Below are 22262 nucleotides of genomic sequence, written 5' to 3'. Positions count from 1 at the left end.
TCGGACTTTTAACATACATGTGAATGATGAAGGTCTGTGAGTGATGATGTCTCCATGAATGAGTGGAGCTGACGGACGCTCTAATTAACTTCATTCATGCATTCATATACTGAATGTATAGCATAATGTGTATGTTTGTCTTTGTCTACGGTGCACACACGCACACACACACACACACACACACACACACACACACACACACACACACACACACACACACACACACACACACACACACACACACACACACACACACACACACACACAGTGAGTTTCAGGGCCATAAGCTCAGTGTCTGGTAGATTAAATGTCGTGTGTAGGCAGCACTATCACGCTTCCTTGTACGGACCTGAACTCTCATGCCATCCCTACTTGTGTCACCAGTGTATGACGCACGTTATGTGACGGTCGATCATTTCAGTTGAAACCACACCATCTTAGCGTCGTGCACCGTGTTGCCTGTAGTCATTACCTCATCGTCATCGGCATCATAGTGGGCATACTGCTGCTCCAGCAGCTCCCTCTGTCTCCTCTCCTGCTCCAGTGTCTGCTGGATCAGAGTGGCCACCTCGCTCTGCTGGCCCGGACGCTCTCGGCCAATCATAAACCTGCAGCCAGAGGCACAGTTAGAAACAGTTAGATTGGCACCAGCGACGCCCACGACCCTCATGTGGAGGATAAAGTGGTAGAAAATGAATGAATGAATGAATGCTCCCATTTAGAGGAAAATGATAATGCATCATGGAATGATAAGGCATATGAGTGGACACCCATATGATTGACCGGTGGTATCATCCAATAGGAGCCTGGAGTTCAGATTATTTTGGATGATGTCAAGACTGGCTGCCACTTGGATGGATTAGGGAAATTAAATGACAGTCTAATAAATTCTAGTTACAAATATTTATCTTTTATTTGACAGTGCCACAAAGGCGTATAAAAATGGAGCAGTAACTTAAAAAATAGATTTTAGACATTCAGAGACATACTTTATAGTTTTAATTCCTTTCTAAACATATTATTAATAACATTTCTGTGTGAAAATCCTGCGTTTCTGTCCACGTGGAGTGTGTTTGTGCAGAGAAATGCCCACAGCAGTGACTCTCTGACTGCAGCCCAGGCCCAGAGCCACACAGCAGTGACAGCAGTATCTGCTGACGAATCAGGGCAGGGCAGGGAGCGACGGGAAACACATAATAATGTCAGAGGACAGCGGGCCTGTCATTATCCTAGCGTGGACCTAAATGGAGAAAGCCACAAGCTGTGCCTCCAAGCTACAGTAGCAGCACACAGGATCTAGCGACAGAACATTTAAAGATAAAAACGAGAAAGATGCGGTTAAGGGCAGATGGAAACTGAAACTTCCTTAGAGACTGTGTTTGTTTATAAAATGCTGTCAAATGATGCCTTCGTGTTTGTCAATGCAACGGAGGCAGAAAAGGTGAGTCATCCATTCAAGAAAACCTAGAATAGATTTATTATAATGCTGTAGAAGATAATGCACAATATCATAATAAATGTATTCTTCTCATAATTCTGCTAAAAGCAAGCACCGAGGATGAAGAATTCCTCTGACCTATTCCAGGAAATCTCCAACCCATCTGTATGTGTCGAACTAGGGAGGGGGTAGAGTAATAGATGGAGACACACACACGCACACGCACACACGCACACACACACACACACACACACACACACACGCACACACACACACACACACACACACACACACACACACACACACACACACACAGGAAGAAAGAGAGAGAGAGGATTGAAGACGGTGCCTAATCAAGTGAATTCAGCTCCTGAGAGCTCTTTAATATATTTCTACAGGGGAAGTAGAAGAGGCCTCACGGTCCAGCAGAGAGCTCTGTATGATCTGCACGAGAGGGAACAAGTGAAGGGCAGAGCAGAGAGAAGATTTGAAGGAAAAAAAGAAAAAGAAAAAGAAAAGAGGCCTGGAGAGGGCTCTGTAAACACACAAAGTACTGCACCGGAACAAGCCTTTGGACAACATGGACGTCTGAGGAGCAGCTGACCTGGAAACAGCCCTTTCTCCTCGCGCATGGGGAGTCTGTCTTATTTCCTCACTCGGTCTTATTTCCCCGTCGTCGAGGAGCTGCCAGCCACACGCAGTGCTGCTTCAGCACAACAGCGAAAAAACCTTCACTACCGATCTTCTTTATTTATGTTAAATAAACAAGGTTTTTTTTCCTTCACTTGATGAAGTTGCAAGTTGAAAAAGAAAGAACAAATCTGCAGATTTGCATGTTCGGGATCTGTGTGTTAGTATATGCAGTTGTTTGTTCCTCTGTTCTGTCTAACCTCATATACTAATAAATATGTATGTATACATATATATACATATGTATACGTGTGTGTATATATACATATATATTATTTTTTTTATAGTGTTTCTTATTGTTTGCCTAGTTTTGTTCATGTGATGTGTATCCCAGTGTCTCACTCCCTGTGGTCAGAAGAACCTGTGTGATTTGCTGCTGGAGCTCGCAGATAAATATAGCTAAAATGGCAAATCTGGGACAGTTGGCCACGAAAACCTCAAGATGATCAGACAGAGAGAGAAGGATTTACCGAGGAGGAAATTGAAGAGAAGGAAGAGGAGGTGATGATGCTGGAGTGAGTGGGAGAGACATGATGGAGGAAGACTGAAAATAGTGAGAAAGAAACAGTGTGAAACAGGTCTGCTGTTGACGCTGAGAGGAAACAATGCACTAAAAAACACTGCTCCCCGAATTCTACTTCCATGTTAGATTTAGATTTATACATGCAAAAAAAAGCAATTATACATGTTGATTGATAGATTGACAGGTGACAGATTGAGCCTTTTCCAAGGCTGCCTCTCCCACGGTGCCACATTCTGGTATGTGGAATAAGCCCACTGTCAATATTAGTTCAGCAAACAGCATCTGTCTGCTTTGATTCTGTGGGGTCGTCTATGTTCAAAAAAAAGCTTTGAACCGATGAGTCTGTTATCAAAATAGCTGTCGATTTATTTACTAATCGATTAATAATCGATTCATTGTTTCAGCTCTAATTTAGAGAGTCCAATTTACCCAAATCTGCATGTTTTTGGACTGTAAGAGGAAACCCGGAGAACCCGGAGAAAGCCCACGCGGCGAGAACATGCAAACTCGTGCTAATCTCTACGAGTCAGATATCATAATAACATCACAGAGATGAATGCATGTATCCGTCTGTCACGACTGGATTTTGGGCACTTTCGGACTTTGGACATGCCTGGTGTACGTGAAAAGAGAAATAGTGATAGGGGAAAAGTAAAAAAAAAAAAAAAAAGGGGGTCAGAGGAGGTGAAAACAGTGGAAGCAACACTAAACCCCAATAAGAACCAAAGGAAATCTGAGTTGCCATGGACAGCAGTGGCTGCTCTCCTCAGTGTGTGTGTGTGTGTGTGGTCTGCAACCCCCAGTGCTTGAAGTGAGCCCCTGCCAAATAACTGCTCGACAGTCAAGCATAGCAGACTTTTGTCACATATTGTGTTCCAGCATCTCCTCAGAAATGATAATGAACCACCGGGCTCTTGCCAAACAAAATGGCACTGAGCTGCTTAAGTGGCTGTTTTGCAACTTTAGCGCCATGACAGCAGCAGATGAAGAGCGCTCGCTGTTCTCAGCACACAGTGGAGAGAAGCGATGATGACGAGGATTTCTCACATGGAACACTGGGGTGAGAGTCTGGTTTTATAGTTACGGTAGTAACAAACGGAGGTACTGGCATCACACTGACCTGTGTTTATGTCCAAATAATCACAGTTTTACACAGCAGGATTACAACCGCAGTGTCTAACTTTTAAACATTAACAAATGTCCTTTACATTCAAATCACTGCAAACTGACCCTGTGAAGGGAGCGCGTGCGCTGATGCTGTATACACACAAGCGCTCCCTCGGTCAGGTCTGTTAGTATTGCTTGACAGAATCCCAAACAGAGGCAGAATAACAACATCAACAACATCATGTTTGTTTGTGCGCGCGCATCTTACCGAACCACTCCTGATGTGTTCCTGAGGACGGAGGCAGCGAAGCTCTGGGTGACGCCCACTAGACTGGTTCCATCCACCTCCACAATCTGGTCATTGACCTTTATCCTAACAGAGACACATATGACAATATCATTAATCACAGTGCACATGTGAGCGGAAAATTCCACTGGCAAATTATTCACACAACGTCTTTCTATGAAACTCCTGTCAGATGCAGAAAAACAAACTGGCCTATGATGGATTTCCACATTATTTCCGATCCCCAGATTTACTGCATTAGCTCCAGACTCTTTCCCCCTGACCACGAGACAGAAGAGATGAGGCTCAAAAGTAACTGGGAGGCCTGATGAGGACACAGAGGACAATTAGCCTCAGCACAGATTTTTATTTCTGCTCTGCTCCATGACATGATCAGAGGTCAGCTACAGGACAAGTTCCTGACCTAGAATAAACTGCAGGGGAGTTGTGAACGCCATGGCTTCAAATAATATTCTTTTTAAATGCACTTGAACATCTGCGCAGCAACGTAAACTCTGGTTGAACTGTCAGAAATCGCTTTTAAGGCCCTGCTTCTGTTTGTTCTAAGCACAGCTTTCATGCTTCACGCACGCTTCCTGACTATAATGTGTACGCCTGTGATTTACTATTAACGTCGATGACTGTAACCTATTCTTAAATACGTACATGGTATATATATATATATATATATTATTATTATTATTTTAAAACACAAATGTTATGCGACACCAGTGGCAACCAACACATCAATCAGAGTTGCCATAGAGACGCATTATTCTGCTTTTCTGTGGGTCAGTCAGCAGCTCAGATTATTTTCTGACCTTCACAGCCTCAAACTTCTTTATCATGCTTTGAGTGGCCGGCATTAAAAACACAAAGTGGTTAGTGCTGTTGCCTCACAGCAGGAATTCAAGTGCTGGGTTCGATTCCCATTCTAGGAGCTTTCTGTGTGGAGTTTGCAGACGCAACAGTGAGCCACAGCCGAGACAGAGGGAGTCCAGTGGCTGGAGAGGTCATGATGTGTGTGTGTGTATGTGTGTGTGTGTGTAAGAGAAAGGAGATAGAGCTCAGGGCAAAGGAATGTGCCAAAGTCAATATTTATTGCTATCGAGACACTAATATTCGTCTCGGTGATCAAGCTTTATGGCAGAGTTGCAGATTCACAACAGAGGACGACTGTGTTTCCATCAGCTGACAGAGAAGCAGACATTAATGCAACACAATGATTCCGCACGCCATGAAGCTCAACTATACTGAAAAGAAGTGTTTTTAAAAGACAAAAAGAGAAGTATTTCTCTCTCGTATATTCTCTTTTTCTTCAATAACAACATCATATAAATACCATATAATCTATTGCAAATGTACAAAGCAATTGAAATGTAAAAAAAAAACGACAACTCAATTATGTTTCAATAGTTTGTTAATGCTGTAACCGAATGATTTATTTTTGTTACTTAACAGGAATCTACTTATAAAGCCATGTTATGCTGCACATTTATTGGATTAACACTGCAACTATAGTATAGTTGCAGTGTTTAGTAGTTACTAATACACGATTATCTCCAGCGTTAAAATACAGCGGCGTAAATAGGTCGACCGCGGACTTTTCACAGGAGGCAGATTTATTCCAGATTGCTCTCTCGTCATCCTCCTCTTCCTCACATATACGACAGACACTGGTATAGTGAGATTTAGATGAAGATGGAGCAAGAGATTTTTTCATTCTCTACGCACCCTGGTCAAAACGCCTCAGCTCCACTCTGATCACATACCCTGGTATATACAGTATTTCTGATTGTCCTCCCCGTGCCACCACAGGAAGCTCGGGTACCACAGTTTGAGAACCGTGGGTTTAGGTGAAGTAAACAGTGGAGAGAGAAGCTAACTCATGAAGTAAAAAACTGTCTTTTGGGTCATGTATCCATTATTAATTAACAATTAATGTGGAAAAAAAATCATCTTTTCACACTCACTTCTCAGGCTCACTAAGGATCATCATTTATTTTGGATTCACTTCAGAACCAGGCTTTTCTTTTTCCCTCTCCCACAGATCTCTGCTCAATTCCTTTTGTCACACTCGTGGTTGTGAACGCGGCAGCTCTGGCTTCTTACATAAAAGGGAAAGAAATGAATCCCTTAAGAAAGCACACCTACAGCAAGCACACCCCAGTGCCACCGAGTTTCCAGAGTGTCTAATGAGCTCACTGCTCTCACTGAATGGAGGAGCCTTTTTTTAAACGGGGGGGGGAGCCTGAACCACACAGACGCTGGTCGTTTAGAGTCTGACGAGCACTGCTGTCATGCCCTTCTCTTCCCCTCTGGTTCAGTGCTTACTCTGCACAGTTCACACACACACACACACAAGTACACACAGCTCCTCTCCCACAACAGACAGCGTAACCACAGACAGGGATGGTTTCACGCTGTGAAAATGGAAGCATGTGGGCAAAACATTTTGTGCCGACTAATTCTTCCAAAGCGACACAGAAAAGACGACGCAAAACACGCTTTAATGAAACGAGTCCACCACACACGGTCCTACAGTATGTGAGACTTCATGTACCAGACTGCGCCGCTCCCACTGGATCTAATCTGAACCCCTGCTGCTAAATCTGACAGGTACAGAGTGTGCGTGTGTGTGTGTGTGTGTGTATTTTGGATTTGTGTGCAGAGATATCATCGCTCATCTTTTTTTAAGTATGTTTCATAACAGCTTGAGGTCTCCCAATAAGACGGCCGTCTCTCACCTGGCATCTCGCTCAGCCGCTCCGCCCTCGATGACGGTCTTGACGAAGATGCCCAGTTTCTCCAGACCCGCATCGGCACCGACGCCCATGCCTATGATACTGATCCCCAGGCCATCGTCATCTGTGAGCACAAACGCACAGAGGAAATCAAGCATGTATCTAACCTCCTGATTAACTGATGACCTTAGATCCTACAATTGTCAAGTGTCAGGAATATGTGTAAAAAAATACACTCAAAATTCAAAATAATGACTTCACTAATGGAGAAGGGACATCTACTACAGATATGCTGGCCGTCTCAAGGAAAGGAAACGTGCTTCCATTGTAGCATTCGAACATCTCCATCTTTGCGGTAATTATTCACCAGTTGTCAGGTTTACATAACAGGGGATGGATGGTGCAATCTCTGCAATGAACGGCCGTGCTATTTTAGGGCCGCAGCAACGTTGGAGTTCAACACGGAAAATCCATAAAAGGACAAGACAAGTGAAGATGATGCCATATCACCATCTTATAGCTCATACTGAAGTAACTTTTTGATACGACTACAGGAGATTTATAGTGTGTGTGTGTGTGTGGGGGGGGGCGGAGGAGCAGGACGTGTTTTGAGGTTCACTATCATTTTACTTGCAACGCCGAGGACAATTCATGAAAAAGAGAATTAAGTTGGGATGAAAAAAAAGAAACCAAGTCAAATTCAATATGCGAGTGATTGAGTCTTCTGGGTATCACTGGTGGGAGTGATACAATATTCTGAGATTGTCTTTCCCACCTTTCTCCAGCTCCACAGGGAAGAGTTCCAGTTTCTCCACCCTCTTCTCCAGCTCGTATTCTGCAGAGGACGCCACAGGATCCACTTCATCATTACGTCGGTCATAGTCCTCATTGGAGTAAGTGTTAAACACCTGAGGGGGGGAGGAAAAAAAACGAGAGACGTAATGGTACAGATTATGCACAAAGGATCCGATATAGCCACTGGTTCATATATCACAGAGATGGGGAAAAAAAAAGAAAAAAAAAAGATGAAGGACTCAAGTTTCAGTCTCCACAGCAACAGGTTTCTTCTGGCTCTTGGAAATTTAAAGCTTAAATAAAAACACCAGATGATTTTGTTTAGTATTCATAAAACTAAACACAACTACCACTAATGTACTGAGGATAACAACGGGGTGGCTGTGCAGGTAATGCTGTTACTTTTAATGAATCATGGCCCTCACAACGATAACAACAACTCATCACAATCCCCACAACAAACTGTCATTCAAACACAATGTGGTGATGAGGATACAGAGGTGCCCTCCCTTCTCTCTGGGGACCTCAGAGGAACCTCTGCTCCTCTGCAAGAGTGAGCTGTCACTTCACATCTTCTCTCCCGACAAGTGGAGGAGGAGACAGTGTTGCTCTGCATAAGCTGGCTCCAGCGTGCGTCATGATCTGCAGAACTCTATCGCTTTCGCTGCGTAGGACAGACGTGCGCGTTGCTGTCTGCGCGGACGTAAGTACACCCACACTGACGGCAGGTGCCATTAACGGAGCCCGAGTCGCTTGTTGACATTTGAAACGGTGGTCTTCTCCTCCTACAAGGAGGGATTTCAAAGTGATCCGCAAACAGACCTACATTAGACACACAGAGATATTACACGGAAGTCCCAGATTTGATCACATCCGCTCGACTGCAGTGTCATCCGAGCGTGTGCCCGCCAGCCACGCCTCACTTCTCTGACCTGTTTAAGTGAGAGAGGAAATAATACTCTCAGCAGAGATCGATATACTGTCATGTCACATCACAAGCCTGAAGCCAGATGTCTGTTTGTCACTTGGTATGCATGTGCATGGACGGATCTCTGCTGTGTAAGGTCAGGGGGAAAAATAATGAGCCCCACTGGCTTCTGTTATTTAATATTTCTGTTCAGGTGGAAGGATGACGACAGTGTGGGCAAGAGAGACACGTGGAGAAGGACTGTCTGTCACAGTATTTGTGCCTGTAGCTACACATTCTTCACCCTGTGTTACAGGAAATGATAAGGGTTTGGCTCATAATATTAAAAAAAAACCTAAAAACTACAGCGTGTGAGTGACCTGGTTGAACACACATTGATACAGCGTGATGCTGCCAGAGCTGGTTTTATTCTTTTGTCTGACACAAGCGTTCGTGAGCTCTATCCATGACCTGCCGGTCATCAATCATTCAGAGTGATCAACAGCCCTGCATTATTAATGCTCACGCACACACGGGCACACACAGGCATAGTAAACAAGTAAACAATGTTGTATGTTATGGGAATAGTCAAAAAAAAAAACATCATTATTAACAAACACCTAGTTTGCACAATATCAAAGCTGTAGTTTAACAAGAACTTTAAGGAATACTTAACTGATTTGCATTTAGCTTTAAATACTTACTTACCAGAATAGGGGTAGTATTTTTGAAAAGTTGTGCTTTCCATCCTCAGTTTCCCCTCAGTTGAGAAATATCCTTATTCTTTTCTTTGTTAAGTGTCACTGGTGGACACGTACCAAAAAAAACTCGACTCAGGGGAAACTGAGGTTGGAAAGCACAATTTTTCAAAAATACTACCCCTATTCTAGTAATTCAAAGCTAAATGTAAATGGCTGAAGTATTCCTTTAACTACAATTCCTCAAATATTACTAAATCATTTCCCCAGGAGACATTTTTCAGTGCTGCACACTAAGGAAGTGACACCTCGTCTGACAATAGGAATGGGAATCACAGGGTAGCTATATAATATCACGTGAACGTGGATGGAGCATCTCTTAACGTAGCTTCCTCCACCCTTATCCCGCTGTAAACTCCCTCTTCTTCGGCCGGGTAACTTCCGCCCAAGTTTCCCCTCATTTATTTGACATGAAGTAGCCACGCCCACCGTGTGACACTGGCAAGAACTGCTAAATTATCCATATTTGCTCTGGCGTATCGATTATTGTGTTGCACGAAGGAAGGACGACGATATATCACCAAATCAATATGTTGACACACCCCTGCCTGACAAAGATCAGTGGATTCTCAAGAGTGTGAGAATCTACTGATACAGACGTCAGTGCGAATTGACCGACTGTATAACAAATATTCCGTTTGTGGAAAATAAACAGCCCATATTTCTCCAGTTCGAGCTTGGTGAAGCATTAAATGTGAAATGTCTGGATCACAATTGATTTTTCCGATCGCCGATTCAATGACTTTTGACCAGAGTATCATATCAGCTCATCCCTAACCCTTCAATATGGCTGAAAAACGACAAGAGGTGCCCACAAAACATTTAAGAACATTCAACTGCTAAAAAAAAAAAAGCAGCTTGATTGGGATAAAAGCTGCAGAACAACATTTATTATAATGAGTAACTGGGTGTGAAATCACCTGAGCATAAGTCATGTAGAGGTGTCAGCATTGCATTAGCAGTTACTCCAAGGAGGGCAACAGGAGTTACACACCAGAGCTTTAATGACACATCATAATCTTCAGTGCACATACGCCCAATAAATGTCCTGGACTTCCTGGATGCGATGCTAATATCGGCAGTCAGCTCCCTCACTAATGGCCTCTCTCAGTCACTGTGTCCTATCTACAAACACATTAGCATGTAGCCAGTCACCAGAGGGAGTAAAGAAAAAGGGAGGTCATGAGTGGGGGACGAGGACAAATGACAGAAGAAGTACAGTGATGGAGATGAATAGGATAAACAAGGATGTAACGACAGAGGGACAACAATAAATGAAAGAGCGTGAACGTGTGGAAGTGAGGATACGCAGATAGATTGCACCACTAAACAGAAAGCACTCATTTGGCAAATGTTACGGCTTCCCAGCTTCACTTTGAGCTGAGATAGGATGCACAATATCTTCTTGTTCTCAGTCAGTCAGTCAGTCATCATCTAACCGCTTTATCCTCCACCAGAGGGTCGCGGGGGGGGGTTGTGCCAATTTCAGCTACATCGGGCGATAGGCGGGGTACACCCTGGACAGTTCGCCAGTCCATCGCAGGGCCACACACAGCTAGAGACAAACAACCATTCACTCTCACACTCACTCCTATGGTCAATTTAGAGTGTCCAATTCACCTAATCCCCACATTGCATGTTTTTGGACTGTGGGAGGAAGCGGGAGAACCCGGAGAGAACCCACGCACACACGGGGAGAACATGCAAACTCCATGCAGAAAGGCCCATGTTCCAACCGGGGCTCGAACCCGGGTCTTCTCCCTGCAAGGCGAGAGTGCTAACCACTACACCACCGTGTTGTGAAGCCTCGGGATTCGCGCTTTGGCCGGCACAGTGTTGACATTTCGCAAGTGGAAGCTCTGCAGACGTCACATGCAGTCAGATACCAGCTGTCAAGCAACAACAGCGTTCCCTTTTTTGCTTCATTCTTTCCTTTATCAACATAAAAAAAGCTCACTACATCGCAGTATAATGTTTAACAAACTCTGAGACAGAACACATCATCCCTATGTGTCTATGATTTACTTAAATGTTTCTGTTTAACACAAACGTTTTGTTTTCTGTCCATCAAGGTGTTTCAAACCATAGCGTCCATCCATGGTAAGATTAATCTCTCACATTACATGTCTGTCTGGCTGTCTGTTACTACATCAGTCTGTCTGAAGAGCTGTTGGTCTAACAAGATGGAACAGAGTAGCAGGGATTAGCCAAGGGCCAGCTAATGCCTGCCCCACTCTAGAGGATTTTCAAATCTGACTTGATTTTAAAAACGTGGGAGACCAGAGACGCGACGAACTCCGGAACCAGATTATCGGTGTTTTAAATCCTGAGGAGGCACGGACTAGACAATCTAGTCGAGACGCCGGACCGCACACTTTGGGATCTCACAGAAACCTGCGGGATTTAGCGCGACTTCAGAAAGTAAACAGACATGGAGGTGGACGATGTTCACGATGTTTTGAATCAACTTGTCTTGTACAAGTTACGGTTGTAAACTAAAGTACGCAACATCCGTACAACACACTCTCATTGGTTCTATCAAACACGTTTATTATATGATTTGAAAAGAAGTAAAGGTGAGGAGGGTACATTAAAAGGAGAGAGAGCTAAAACAAAGAAAAGGGAGTGAAGCGAGGACACGGGAGGACACACAGGCTTTAAAATGATGAGAAAACAGAGTAACTGGAAGGGAAGATTCCAGGTAACAGAGGCTAAGAGGCAATATTCAGTGAGAGAGAAACAGAATGACTCATATGACTCAGAGGTTAGAGCAGCAGAGGACAGTGAGGCCAGTGAAGAGTGAAACAGGCAATAAGAGAGAAATAAAGAAAAGAAAATGAAAAAAAAAACGACAAAGCTGAGGCAAATCAAAGGGGCAGACAAGGCTGCAGGCCTGTTTGAGTCCAAGCCTAAGATTTCACAGCATGGAGCCCCGAGCCTGGCCAACAGCCTCTGAGCGTATTAAAATGGATCTGTGGCGGTGCTGTCACCTGGTTTGCTCTTTCCACACAGTGGATGCTAACCCAGGGCAAGAGGACACTGGAAAACCCAGAAGAAATGTTCCTACCGCCATGGCACGAACAAATCCTGCAGTGGATTATCTACAGCCTGGTGTACACACACACACACACACACATATATAGTGAGATACTCTGTCTGCTCTGCCGTGACAGCTCAGCACATTTCCATTCCATTACTTGTACCTGTAGTCACCCACTCACATATAACACCAGGCCGGACAGCTGGAAGGTGCTGAGGAGAGTGTTTGGATGCTGTGGTGGGGGGAGGCACTCGCTGATGATGGAAATTAATTAATGTCTTCCAAGAACATAGCGAGATTGACAGATACAAAGACGAAGGGATGGGAAGAAACGCGGCCAGAGTGAGAAAAGACAGAGACAAACACCATGGGACTTAACACTCAGCTGAGGAAGTCTGAGGAAGTCGACTTTGACTTCAGACGTGTGGGGGGAAGCCACGACCTCAGTCAGCAATTTACTAAATCCACACACACTCTGTTCCATAAGAAAGAAAGTCAGACTAAATTGCAGAGTTCTGTTTTTACTCCAATTGATGACATCGATTCCAGCATTGTTTAAGCCGGTGTGACTTTTATTGTAGATTGTAGGGTTTATTGACAGAAATTGTGCTTTTCCACTATACAGTTTTATTTTATTTTATTTATTCATCCTTTATTTAGACAGGAAGGTCCCATTGAGACACAAGATATATATATGTATATATACATATATATATATACACATATATATGTATGTATGTATATAGAGAGAGAGAGAATATAAAAGTTAAAAGGAGGAAATTAAAAGAGAGTAAAAAAAGAGTGCAGAAGTATACAGGCCATACCAACAAGATCCTTAATCCAAAGCCTTCAAGGAGGTTATGTAAAGCAACAACATCTTTCATGATGGTCCATAAACCGGCTTTGAATGTGTTTAAAGAAGACAGTTTTACCAAATTCTGGGAACATTTGAAAAAGAAAAAAGTCGAGTGGTAGACCTGGGGTGCTGTAGTTGCTGATGCGATGATAGAAATAGGCTAGAAGAATACATGCATCAGTAGTTTACCAAAAAGCAGCATATGCATTTTCCCCCTTTGGTTAAAAGACAACCAACCTACAGATTCATGTAAAATACAGTGGTGAGTGTGTGTGAACTGACATTTGTCATAGCACCTGGTACGTTGACAGACTGCCGGCCACTGATTGGCGAGAGAGTGTCGTCACTGGATGAGTCATGAGTAATACGTGGCCTGTAAGGTATTCTGGGTAAGGGCCTTGCTTTATGAAGACCCACCATCTTGTAGGATGCTACTGTACACACACAAAGAAGAATGACACCCCTCTGGTATGCAGAGGGCCACTGTAGTACAATGGTGAAAAGGAGAGGTGATTTGAGGTCTCCTCCGTTTGTCACTATTTCTAACACAGTAGACCTTTAACAAATCAAGCCACTGGCCAACTGCACAGAAAGCGAGTGTGTGTGGAGGCATCAAAGAGGGGCCCAGAGAGTAGTAAACAACTGCAAGTGAATGACTGCAGACAATGCCCCGCTTTAGCGCTTTGTGCTGTACCTTGGTTATATACAGTGAGTGGGAGGCTGGGTTCAACACAACAACACAGCGCTTGTTCCAGGGCCGATGCTCTATTGCCCATTTGCTATGCTACGCAATTCATTAGGTTGCAACAATGACGAGGCAGAGTGTGGGACCGTACAGTATTTCTGCCTAGAATAATAAACACTCTGTTTATTACACTGTGGCCAATATGCCACAGATCACTATTCTTAGACACAACAATGAATCAGTATAATTGTTGGGGACAGCGCAGTCGTCAAACTTCAACCCTCCCCACTGATAACACTGTGTCACAAAACACAGAAATTGGCAGCACACTGATGATATCATCAGCAGAGGTCCAAAGTGTGGTAGATGGGGGCCGGCTGATGATTCATGAAACAGTCCGACTGTACCAATAAATACCACGTGGCACGTCTCACCTTCCCCGGAATCATTAAAAATGCATCCCCCAGGGAGGATCTGATGGCATCGGCGCAAGCAAACAAAAACACCACCGCATTAATAATGGAGTGACTAAGCCACGCACAGATGTCATAGACACGTCATATTATGTGACGTGTCTATATATTTTGGCCTAAATGGGTCTTTAGAATGGCAACAGATAAATTACACTATACAGTGATACTATCCTCTACAAGTCCTGCAATCAATATGTTATTATCTTGACCACCAGGACGCAGTTTTGATTGATTTATGTCACATTATTCTGTATCCAAAACATTGCAGAGGAACAGCATTCACCAATTATTTATCATGTTTTTCATGTACGGTTTCTCGTTATGAAGCAACACAACATTGGGTCTGAGGTTAGGAACCATATCTTTACCACAATTTCACTACTGCTGTGTCTTTACAACAGTGACTCATTATAATATATAAAGACATAACTGAAATGCACTCAATTTTGAAACGTCTACCAAACCCTGTTTCCTGTCGTTAGGAGAAACCACAGTTTTCAGGGGAGGGAGACCACCACAATATAGGACATAGAGACAAATACTTAAACACTGAACAACATAGCAGCTGACTGCAGAAAGTTAAAGCAAACCACATGACAGAAAATCATTTATGGACGTGTAAATGATTTGTGGACCAACTCACCCACTGACACTGTTTGGATAGGAGAGGAGAGGACTTATCTGAAGGGCCATTCACTGCAACACTTGTCTAAGGAGGTTAAGCTGCAGCAATGATGTTACAGACCTACTTACAAATTACACTTTCACAATCTATGTTCGTAGTGGTTCCAAATGCGGTTGCTGCTCATGCAGTATGTCATCATCCAGAGAGACAGGCTGCCCAAAAGTTAAGTAATCACTTTTATCAGGAAATGCAGTCAGAAGGCTCCTGGCTTGAGGCCATCTACTTTCACAGGTAGTGAAGCACAAGACTAATATTTCATACTCCAGATAAGGAAGGCGGAATCACACCGATATTTGCTGTTGATGTAGAGTCATGTACAGTTACACCCTGATCAAAGGCCGCGTGTCTCTGGTGCCATATCCTGTATTAAGGGCAGTCAAATGAAATAACCATTGCTTAATGCCTGGCAAGTCTGAGGAACAGCACTGGGATAATGAAAGTTTGCAGGGGGCATTTTTTATTTTTTTTATTTTTTTTTTCGTTTGCAGGCATCAGCGACTTTATCTTTATGTTCCTTCACGCTCCAGTAAAGTACAAGATTAGTCCCTGTACTGGTTTGATGTACTGCAGCAGAAGATGCAAACCAGTGTACAGAAAGCGTGTGTGTAGACTGTTCGTGGAACCAAATGACACACTGCAAATCTTAGCGCTGAATCTCCGACTTTAAGAAAACACACTTTATACGGTGCTGACACAGAAAGTCTAACATTGTCATCTCTATCTTATTGATCATGCCTCGGCGGTCAGATCCTTGCTGCTCAGCATTCCACGAACAGAGCGACGGCACATTCTAATGAACAGAATGTCAGGAACAGACGTCATGCAGAGTGGGCAGCTGATTACAGAGCCACTTCACTGGCCGTTTAAACGGTCCTCCACTCATCGCATCGGCTTAAATCCATTAAGACATCACAGGACTCCGGCCGATGGAAACACAGTTGCTCCGTGGGCACAAGTATTATTAAAAAGTGAAAATAAATGTAACAAAGCCAGGAGAGGAAAACCAAGGGTGAAGACTCTGTCTGCCAACTAGTGAGGGAGCTTTAGTTATTTAAGATGACAAGACACATTTCAAAAATGTGAACCACGACACGGATCTCGGAACAAACAATAAACATCCTTTTCTCTTTGGCAATATCACCTGCACGGAATGTGCATTGACAGCAGTGCATCTTAACTACACTTCAGATCCAAAGGCTGCAGACCGAACAACCCAAACTAGTACTACTAACGTCAAAGATAAAGCCAGTTGCTTGAATGAACATTTGACGTGATTTTGTTCTGTAGGTCAGTGCCTCCAGGACGGAAAGCCACTTGGCTTTGGTGGCTCACACCATGCAGTCTCATATTATATGCAGGTCAGTTACAGTGGTGTGAAAGGACGTGGAAGTAATAATCAATAATAAATACCAAAAAAAATATATAGTTTACAGCCACGCTTGTGCGTCTCTATACTATGACAAAAGAGTGCTTTGAGGCAAATGCTAACGTGTTTGTAGTGGCACAATTGACAGGGATGCACGATATTGGACTTTTTGCCGATATATCAGGAAGTGCTTGGGCCGATAAACGATACCGATATACTGTACATATTTAATTAAGTCTCTTCTGTGGTGAAATTAACATCATATTTTTATGCTCAAGTCACAGCAGATGTAGATATAAATGTTCTTCATTATAGAACATTTTATTAGATATAAATGTTCTATAATGAATGACCTTGGTGTGTTTGCTGATATCCGAGAACACATTTTAAAGCCAATATCTGCCGATACAGGTATTGTGTTGATAAATATTGTGCATCCCTGAGGAAATTAGTTTAGCAATACTTGTTTAAAAATGAAACAACTGGACAATGTGAAGGAAAGGCTCTAAGATCATCAATACTATCACAAAATATAAATGATATCACAAATGGATGTTTGTGCCAATCCATCTACAAGACGATGAAGTGTTTAACAGAATATGTCCAAACGACTGACGCGCTGCTCGTGCTAGAGGCAAATCACCACATGTCACTGAACAGATTTGGATTTAGGGATCCAGCTAACAGCTGTACAGACACTTCACTTAAAGTATCAACCTATGAAGTCAGTAAGATAAATCCCTAAAGTCTATCCAATAGTTGCTGAGACTTGTTCATTCTGGAAAACACATTTCTAAACTTAAATCCCTCTTTCTTCAAGTTTCTGGAGCTGTTTTCTTTTCAAGATGAAGTCTGTGTGAATGTATTTTATCTTCTCCCAGAGGCGTCCATGATTATCTCCAAATTAAATAAGCTTTCAAAGCCTGGATGTTGAAATTATTTATCCACTTTAAGATGCAGGAGTAAGAAATATCACACTAAGAGGTGGGAACAATAAGTATTAGATTATGATGGCAGAGTTTCCTTTCAAAGCCTTCTCTGGAGTCTCCTCCCACAGGGATCAGGCTGGACTCGTGCGGGGCCCGAGGACTGAGAAAAATAGCTTTGTCTCCTTCACAAAAACAGACGAACAAAAGACAGAACACTGTTTGTTCCTCGTGCACCAACAGGAGGGACAGCGTATGACAAAGTGGGAGGAGTGCATGTCTAATTGTCACTGTTAAATATTCCATATGACCATGAAAAAAGAAGCTCAAAGTGTATGTTATGTTGTCCTCATTTGATCTAAATAAAAAGCCAGCTTTCAAATTATCCAAAATAAGATTGTAGATACTTTATCACACTCTTAAAAGTATGAGGATAAAGATGTATTAAGGCCTGTTCAGTAACTTTAAAAAGAAAAGAAAAGAACAACGTGAGAACTGTGGACGATTTCAAACGCTCTGGCAAAAACATGTACTTGCATTGGTGTGCACGTGAGGTCAGTCCTGTGAGGGAGGAAAAGAGAAAAAGCAGAAGGACACACACTGCAGAGACAGTGCAGGGCAATTAGTGAGCCTTTTTTTTTTTGGTCAGAAATAACTGGGCTAATTGTTCTGGTTCGTTACATCACGTTAATAGGATTGATCCTCAAACTGAGGAATGTTTGTGTTACGTCCAAATCTGTCACACATACACTGAAGTTTCTAAATCACTAACGGTATGCTGATCACACACACACACACACACACAGATTGTGTCCATAAGCTAAATATCACAACAGAAGAATGGATGAATGTCATTTGCCATGACACACATTAAGCTTATGAATTCTAAATGTTTAAGGATTACGGCTGAAAAAAATATTTCCCATAATCTCACACGCCATTGTCCCAATCCGTAAACAACAGTGGCTGCTTTGTATTCAACTCAGCACACAAAATAATACAAATCTACTCAAGGGCATTCGACGGAACACAGATAATGGTATTTCTATTATTAACTAGGGAACGGAGTTCTTTAGAAACAGGTTATTATTTTGTGGCGTAAATACGACCCTCCCCCTTTCTTAGATACCTCATTCTAATGTTTTTATAACACATTTTTCCTTTTAATGCACATTCTATACAATGACAAATAAAGCGTTCTAAATTTATTCAAGAGGATGGATTGTAAAATGAATGAGCTGTGTATCTGCTGATATCATTGAGTGCAGAAAGATCATGATTCAACATATGGTCCCAGTCTACTGTTCAGTATGTCAAACAGTATAATCCCTATAGAGTCTGCCCTGCACAGAGCATCGTCATGAAATAGTTCAATAAACTGCTTCCTGATCAAAGAGATGCCATAAGGGTTATTGAAAAACAAATGGTGTGGGTGCAGAACCAGCATGACTAGCACATGCACAGTTGTTTTGCACAGAGATATTTCCCAGAGGGCAATGCTCTGACCCTCAGTCTCTGCATCACAAAACAGCTACAACTACTGCCACCGGAGAGCAAGAGCCACAGTGCACAACTGACGTCTCCCATAAAGCAGAGCGCACTGAAAATTAAGGACACGTTGAATGGAAACCATCATAAAGGCATCGCCTGATTACTGATGTGAGATTTTATCACGATGACCTATCCTCACAAACATGTATTTGAAAAAAGCAAAGCTATAAATATGAGCCAATAAAAGGAAAAGCCCTGAATACAATATTAGCTCTCTGTTGTTTTAACCTACTTTCTTACAAGAGCTGCACCAGGGATTTTATGTTGAGTTGTGTTCAGTGTGTTTACACAATTTAGGCTCCCACAACAGTTTTGTACTCACCGTAATGGGGGCAGTGCTGAAGCAGATCTTCCTCTTTGGAGGGACGTCCTCTTTATTTTCCTCTGGGAGACCAGGAAGCTCGGTCAGATCAGAGCCTGGGTCATAGTCAATATCTTCATCGTCTCCATAGAGGTCATCATCAGGATCTGTACAGCTCTCACCCCAACCCTGGTAACAAGCATCTCCATCTGCATTAAAAACCACACGCTCAGTCCCAGTATATTCCTCAATAGGTTCTTCCACCTGGTCATTGGGCGATTCAGAAGGCTTTTCTTCTCGAGAGCCATCTCCAGCCTGCTGGCTTTCAGCTGGTGTGTTTGTGGTTGGCAGGGGCTCTGGAGTGGCATCACTAAAGGTTTTGTTGGTAATCACAGCATCATCTGAAGGTTTTGAAGCTTTGGACAGCCCAGGATCCTCAGAAAGTTCCTCATCTTCCTTACAAGAACCATTCACCTGGCTTACATCAGTGGTGGCCCCAGAAAGCCGCAGTCTATCTCCGGCCTTGTCTGCTTTGTCTTGGGCATCCTCATCTTGTGGAGCATGTTTCATCTCCTCTGTCTCTGCTTCAAGACTGGGAGTCAAGAGGTCCTCAGAGGACATGGACGAGGGGAACCTTCCCCCTGTCCTGCTCCGGTAATTTCCACGAACTGGAGACTGTCGTGAATCATCCTCACTGAGATCCCCCCCTTGACGGTTGAATCCATCTGGCGAGTAGAGGGCTCGTCTGCTGATTCCTCTGCCGGGCGCGCCCTGATTGTGGTGGTCGACATTTTCAAAAACAGCACTGAGTTGACTGACAGTCGGTGAGGATGCCTCGGTTCTGGAGCAAAGCGAGTCCAGGGAGTCTGTGCTGCCTCGATTGGACCTTGCACCTCGCCAGTCATCAAGGTGCTCATGGGAGCCTCTTTTATCACGTCCATAGTGAAAGACGGGTGACTGGGACTGGTCACGGGACTGCTGCTCAAACAGCTTCCTCGTTTCGGAGAACTTTGCTCCCAAAGCTCCGATCCTTTCAGCTGATGAGGAATGCTGGAGTTTTATCACGGATCCATCGGCCTTGTTGATGAAGTTGGTGGGCTTGACCATCTTCTGTGGTGAAGAATCATCTTGACCCTTTGTCTTAGCTGCTATAGTCTCTGAGCCCATCTGCATGAACATGTCCTTGATGCGGCTGACATGGGAGCCATACTGGCGACCTCTCGGTTGTTTTACCCTTTCCAAATCTTTGGGTTTTGAGTTTCCATCAATCCGAGGCTGGTCAAAGGCCCTCTTGAGTGCCTGGAACTCCGCTCGGTAGGCATTGCGGTGGGGGGAGGCACTCCTGAGGCTGGTCCTCTCCCCCGACGCCTCGGTCTTTAGCATGATGGTGTCTTTGGGTTCAGAGGAGATGTCAGCATTGCCGTGGCCTCATTAGAACAGAAGGAGTGAGGAGTTTAGTTTGGCCTACCGCAGCGCTGTCTACAATCTGACCTGTGAGAAAACAGAAAATACAGTGTTGAGATAAAAGCATTTCATTATTGTGTGTGTTACATTATTCACTATATAAAAACAATATTTTTTCAACAAAAGTACCTTCCATCGACACCGCTAGAAACACTGGGCCCAAATTAATCACAAATGCTCATATGTGACATAAAAGTACACATTATGGAGAATGCTGCTGATGCTGTCGGTGAAGCGTCACTGCAGTGTTTACCCTCTTAAACCAATGCTTAGTGCACTCATCATTTCAAAGAGGCAATCTCTGTGTTTAGGCTCACGCTACACTGTAGGAAATCCTGTTTTCTTCTTTCTTCTGTGCACTGCCACATCCTGCAGCTTTATCAACTGCCACCGACACTGTGACACTTTTAAATGCCAGCACTGAAGCAGAGCAAAGCATGGCAGCTTTAACCTCCACCGCACACAGCGAAATGTTGTCAGGCGCTGTGAAAGATGCAACATTTCATGAAGTGAAAGACCTGTGGTTTAAATATCGACCCCATCTGCCCACCATTGCAATAATAAGACAGTGTTAGGGCACACAGTAGTGGTTTAATGTTACATGCATTAATGTGTGGCACGGTCAGAAATAGGAAGATGATACACGGAACAACAGAAAACATCTGGGACACAGAAAATCCATGAAGTTGTGATACAGGACAGATACAGGAGAGGCGTCAGCAGTAGCAGTGGTTGAAACCTTAAATGTCCTGCCTCATTATTCATTATTCACCACGCTGGGCTCGCCATGGTACAGGATAACACCCTTGTGTTCTACCAAATAATACATTTGATAGAAGCAGGACACTTCACAGAGGAAAATAAAGTTAAGGGGAGTGGATTTGAGGCTTAAATGTACTTCATTTCAAATTGTGTCAGTGGAATCAAGACATAAACAGGCAGAGCTGCACATCAGCCGCGCCGCACACAACATGCGCTCACAGCTTTATCATGTCACACGTTCATCCATTCATTCATGCGTCTACATGACGATAGAAATGGTTAAAAAATGGATATTTAAAAAACAACAACAAAAACAAACGCTTTCTCTGTGATTCACCGGCGGACTTAAAGTGTTCACCAGCGGCAGCCACAGCGATGTTGCTTCAAAAACAAAAGAGTCACACTTACATTCATGGCTCCGTCTCCGTTTGACTCGCGATGAAAACAAACAGTAATCCAGGGGTGAATAACGACGCTCTCACTGCAAAGCCTTTCCGACGATAACATCGCTTCCCCGCACACACACACGCTCGTAAATGTAGTCCGGGACGGGAATCGCCACTTCAGGAACGTTTGGACTCACTACTAACGCTACAGCATCGCCATTGCAGGCAGTGGCTGATGCTGCAGCCCGGACGCACAATAGGGGAGTCGGTGTAATTGAGCGGCTCCTCTCTCTGGACGCTGCTCTGTGGCAGCTCCTCAACACGACCGCGTCTGGTGTCTGCTCTGCGGTGGAGCGGAGTGGACACACTCGGCTGCAGTGGGAGCCGCCGGTTTACGCAACTCGACGCTCATGTGACAGGTGTTAAAACCTCAAACTGCGGCAATGGTTTGGTCCGATTATGTGCTGCGCGGAGGGGGTTTCGATGCGAGCTGCAACCTGGCAGAAATACCAGCACACT

The 22262-nt window shown here is 43.7% G+C and overlaps 1 protein-coding gene across 1 annotated transcript in view; it reads right to left on the bottom strand.

Annotated features, from left to right (window-relative positions):
- The window catches only part of ppp1r9a (protein phosphatase 1, regulatory subunit 9A), a 39723-nt gene extending 17461 nt beyond the window's left edge, over window positions 1-22262 (bottom strand). The window contains exons 1-6 of the mRNA XM_044053309.1: window positions 21766-22262; window positions 19153-20622; window positions 7564-7696; window positions 6792-6912; window positions 4027-4131; window positions 473-608 (exon numbers count right to left, since the gene is read on the bottom strand). Coding sequence (XP_043909244.1) covers window positions 473-608; window positions 4027-4131; window positions 6792-6912; window positions 7564-7696; window positions 19153-20514 — 1857 coding nt within the window. The 5' untranslated portion in view covers window positions 20515-20622; window positions 21766-22262. The remainder of the gene's footprint in view (window positions 1-472; window positions 609-4026; window positions 4132-6791; window positions 6913-7563; window positions 7697-19152; window positions 20623-21765) is intronic.

The sequence above is a fragment of the Solea senegalensis genome, linkage group LG20 (assembly GCF_019176455.1).
Source record: "Solea senegalensis isolate Sse05_10M linkage group LG20, IFAPA_SoseM_1, whole genome shotgun sequence".
In the NCBI taxonomy this organism is placed as follows: Eukaryota; Metazoa; Chordata; class Actinopteri; order Pleuronectiformes; family Soleidae; genus Solea; species Solea senegalensis.
The sequence above is the reverse complement of the archived record's forward strand: the minus strand, read 5'-3'. Positions and strand labels throughout refer to the sequence as shown.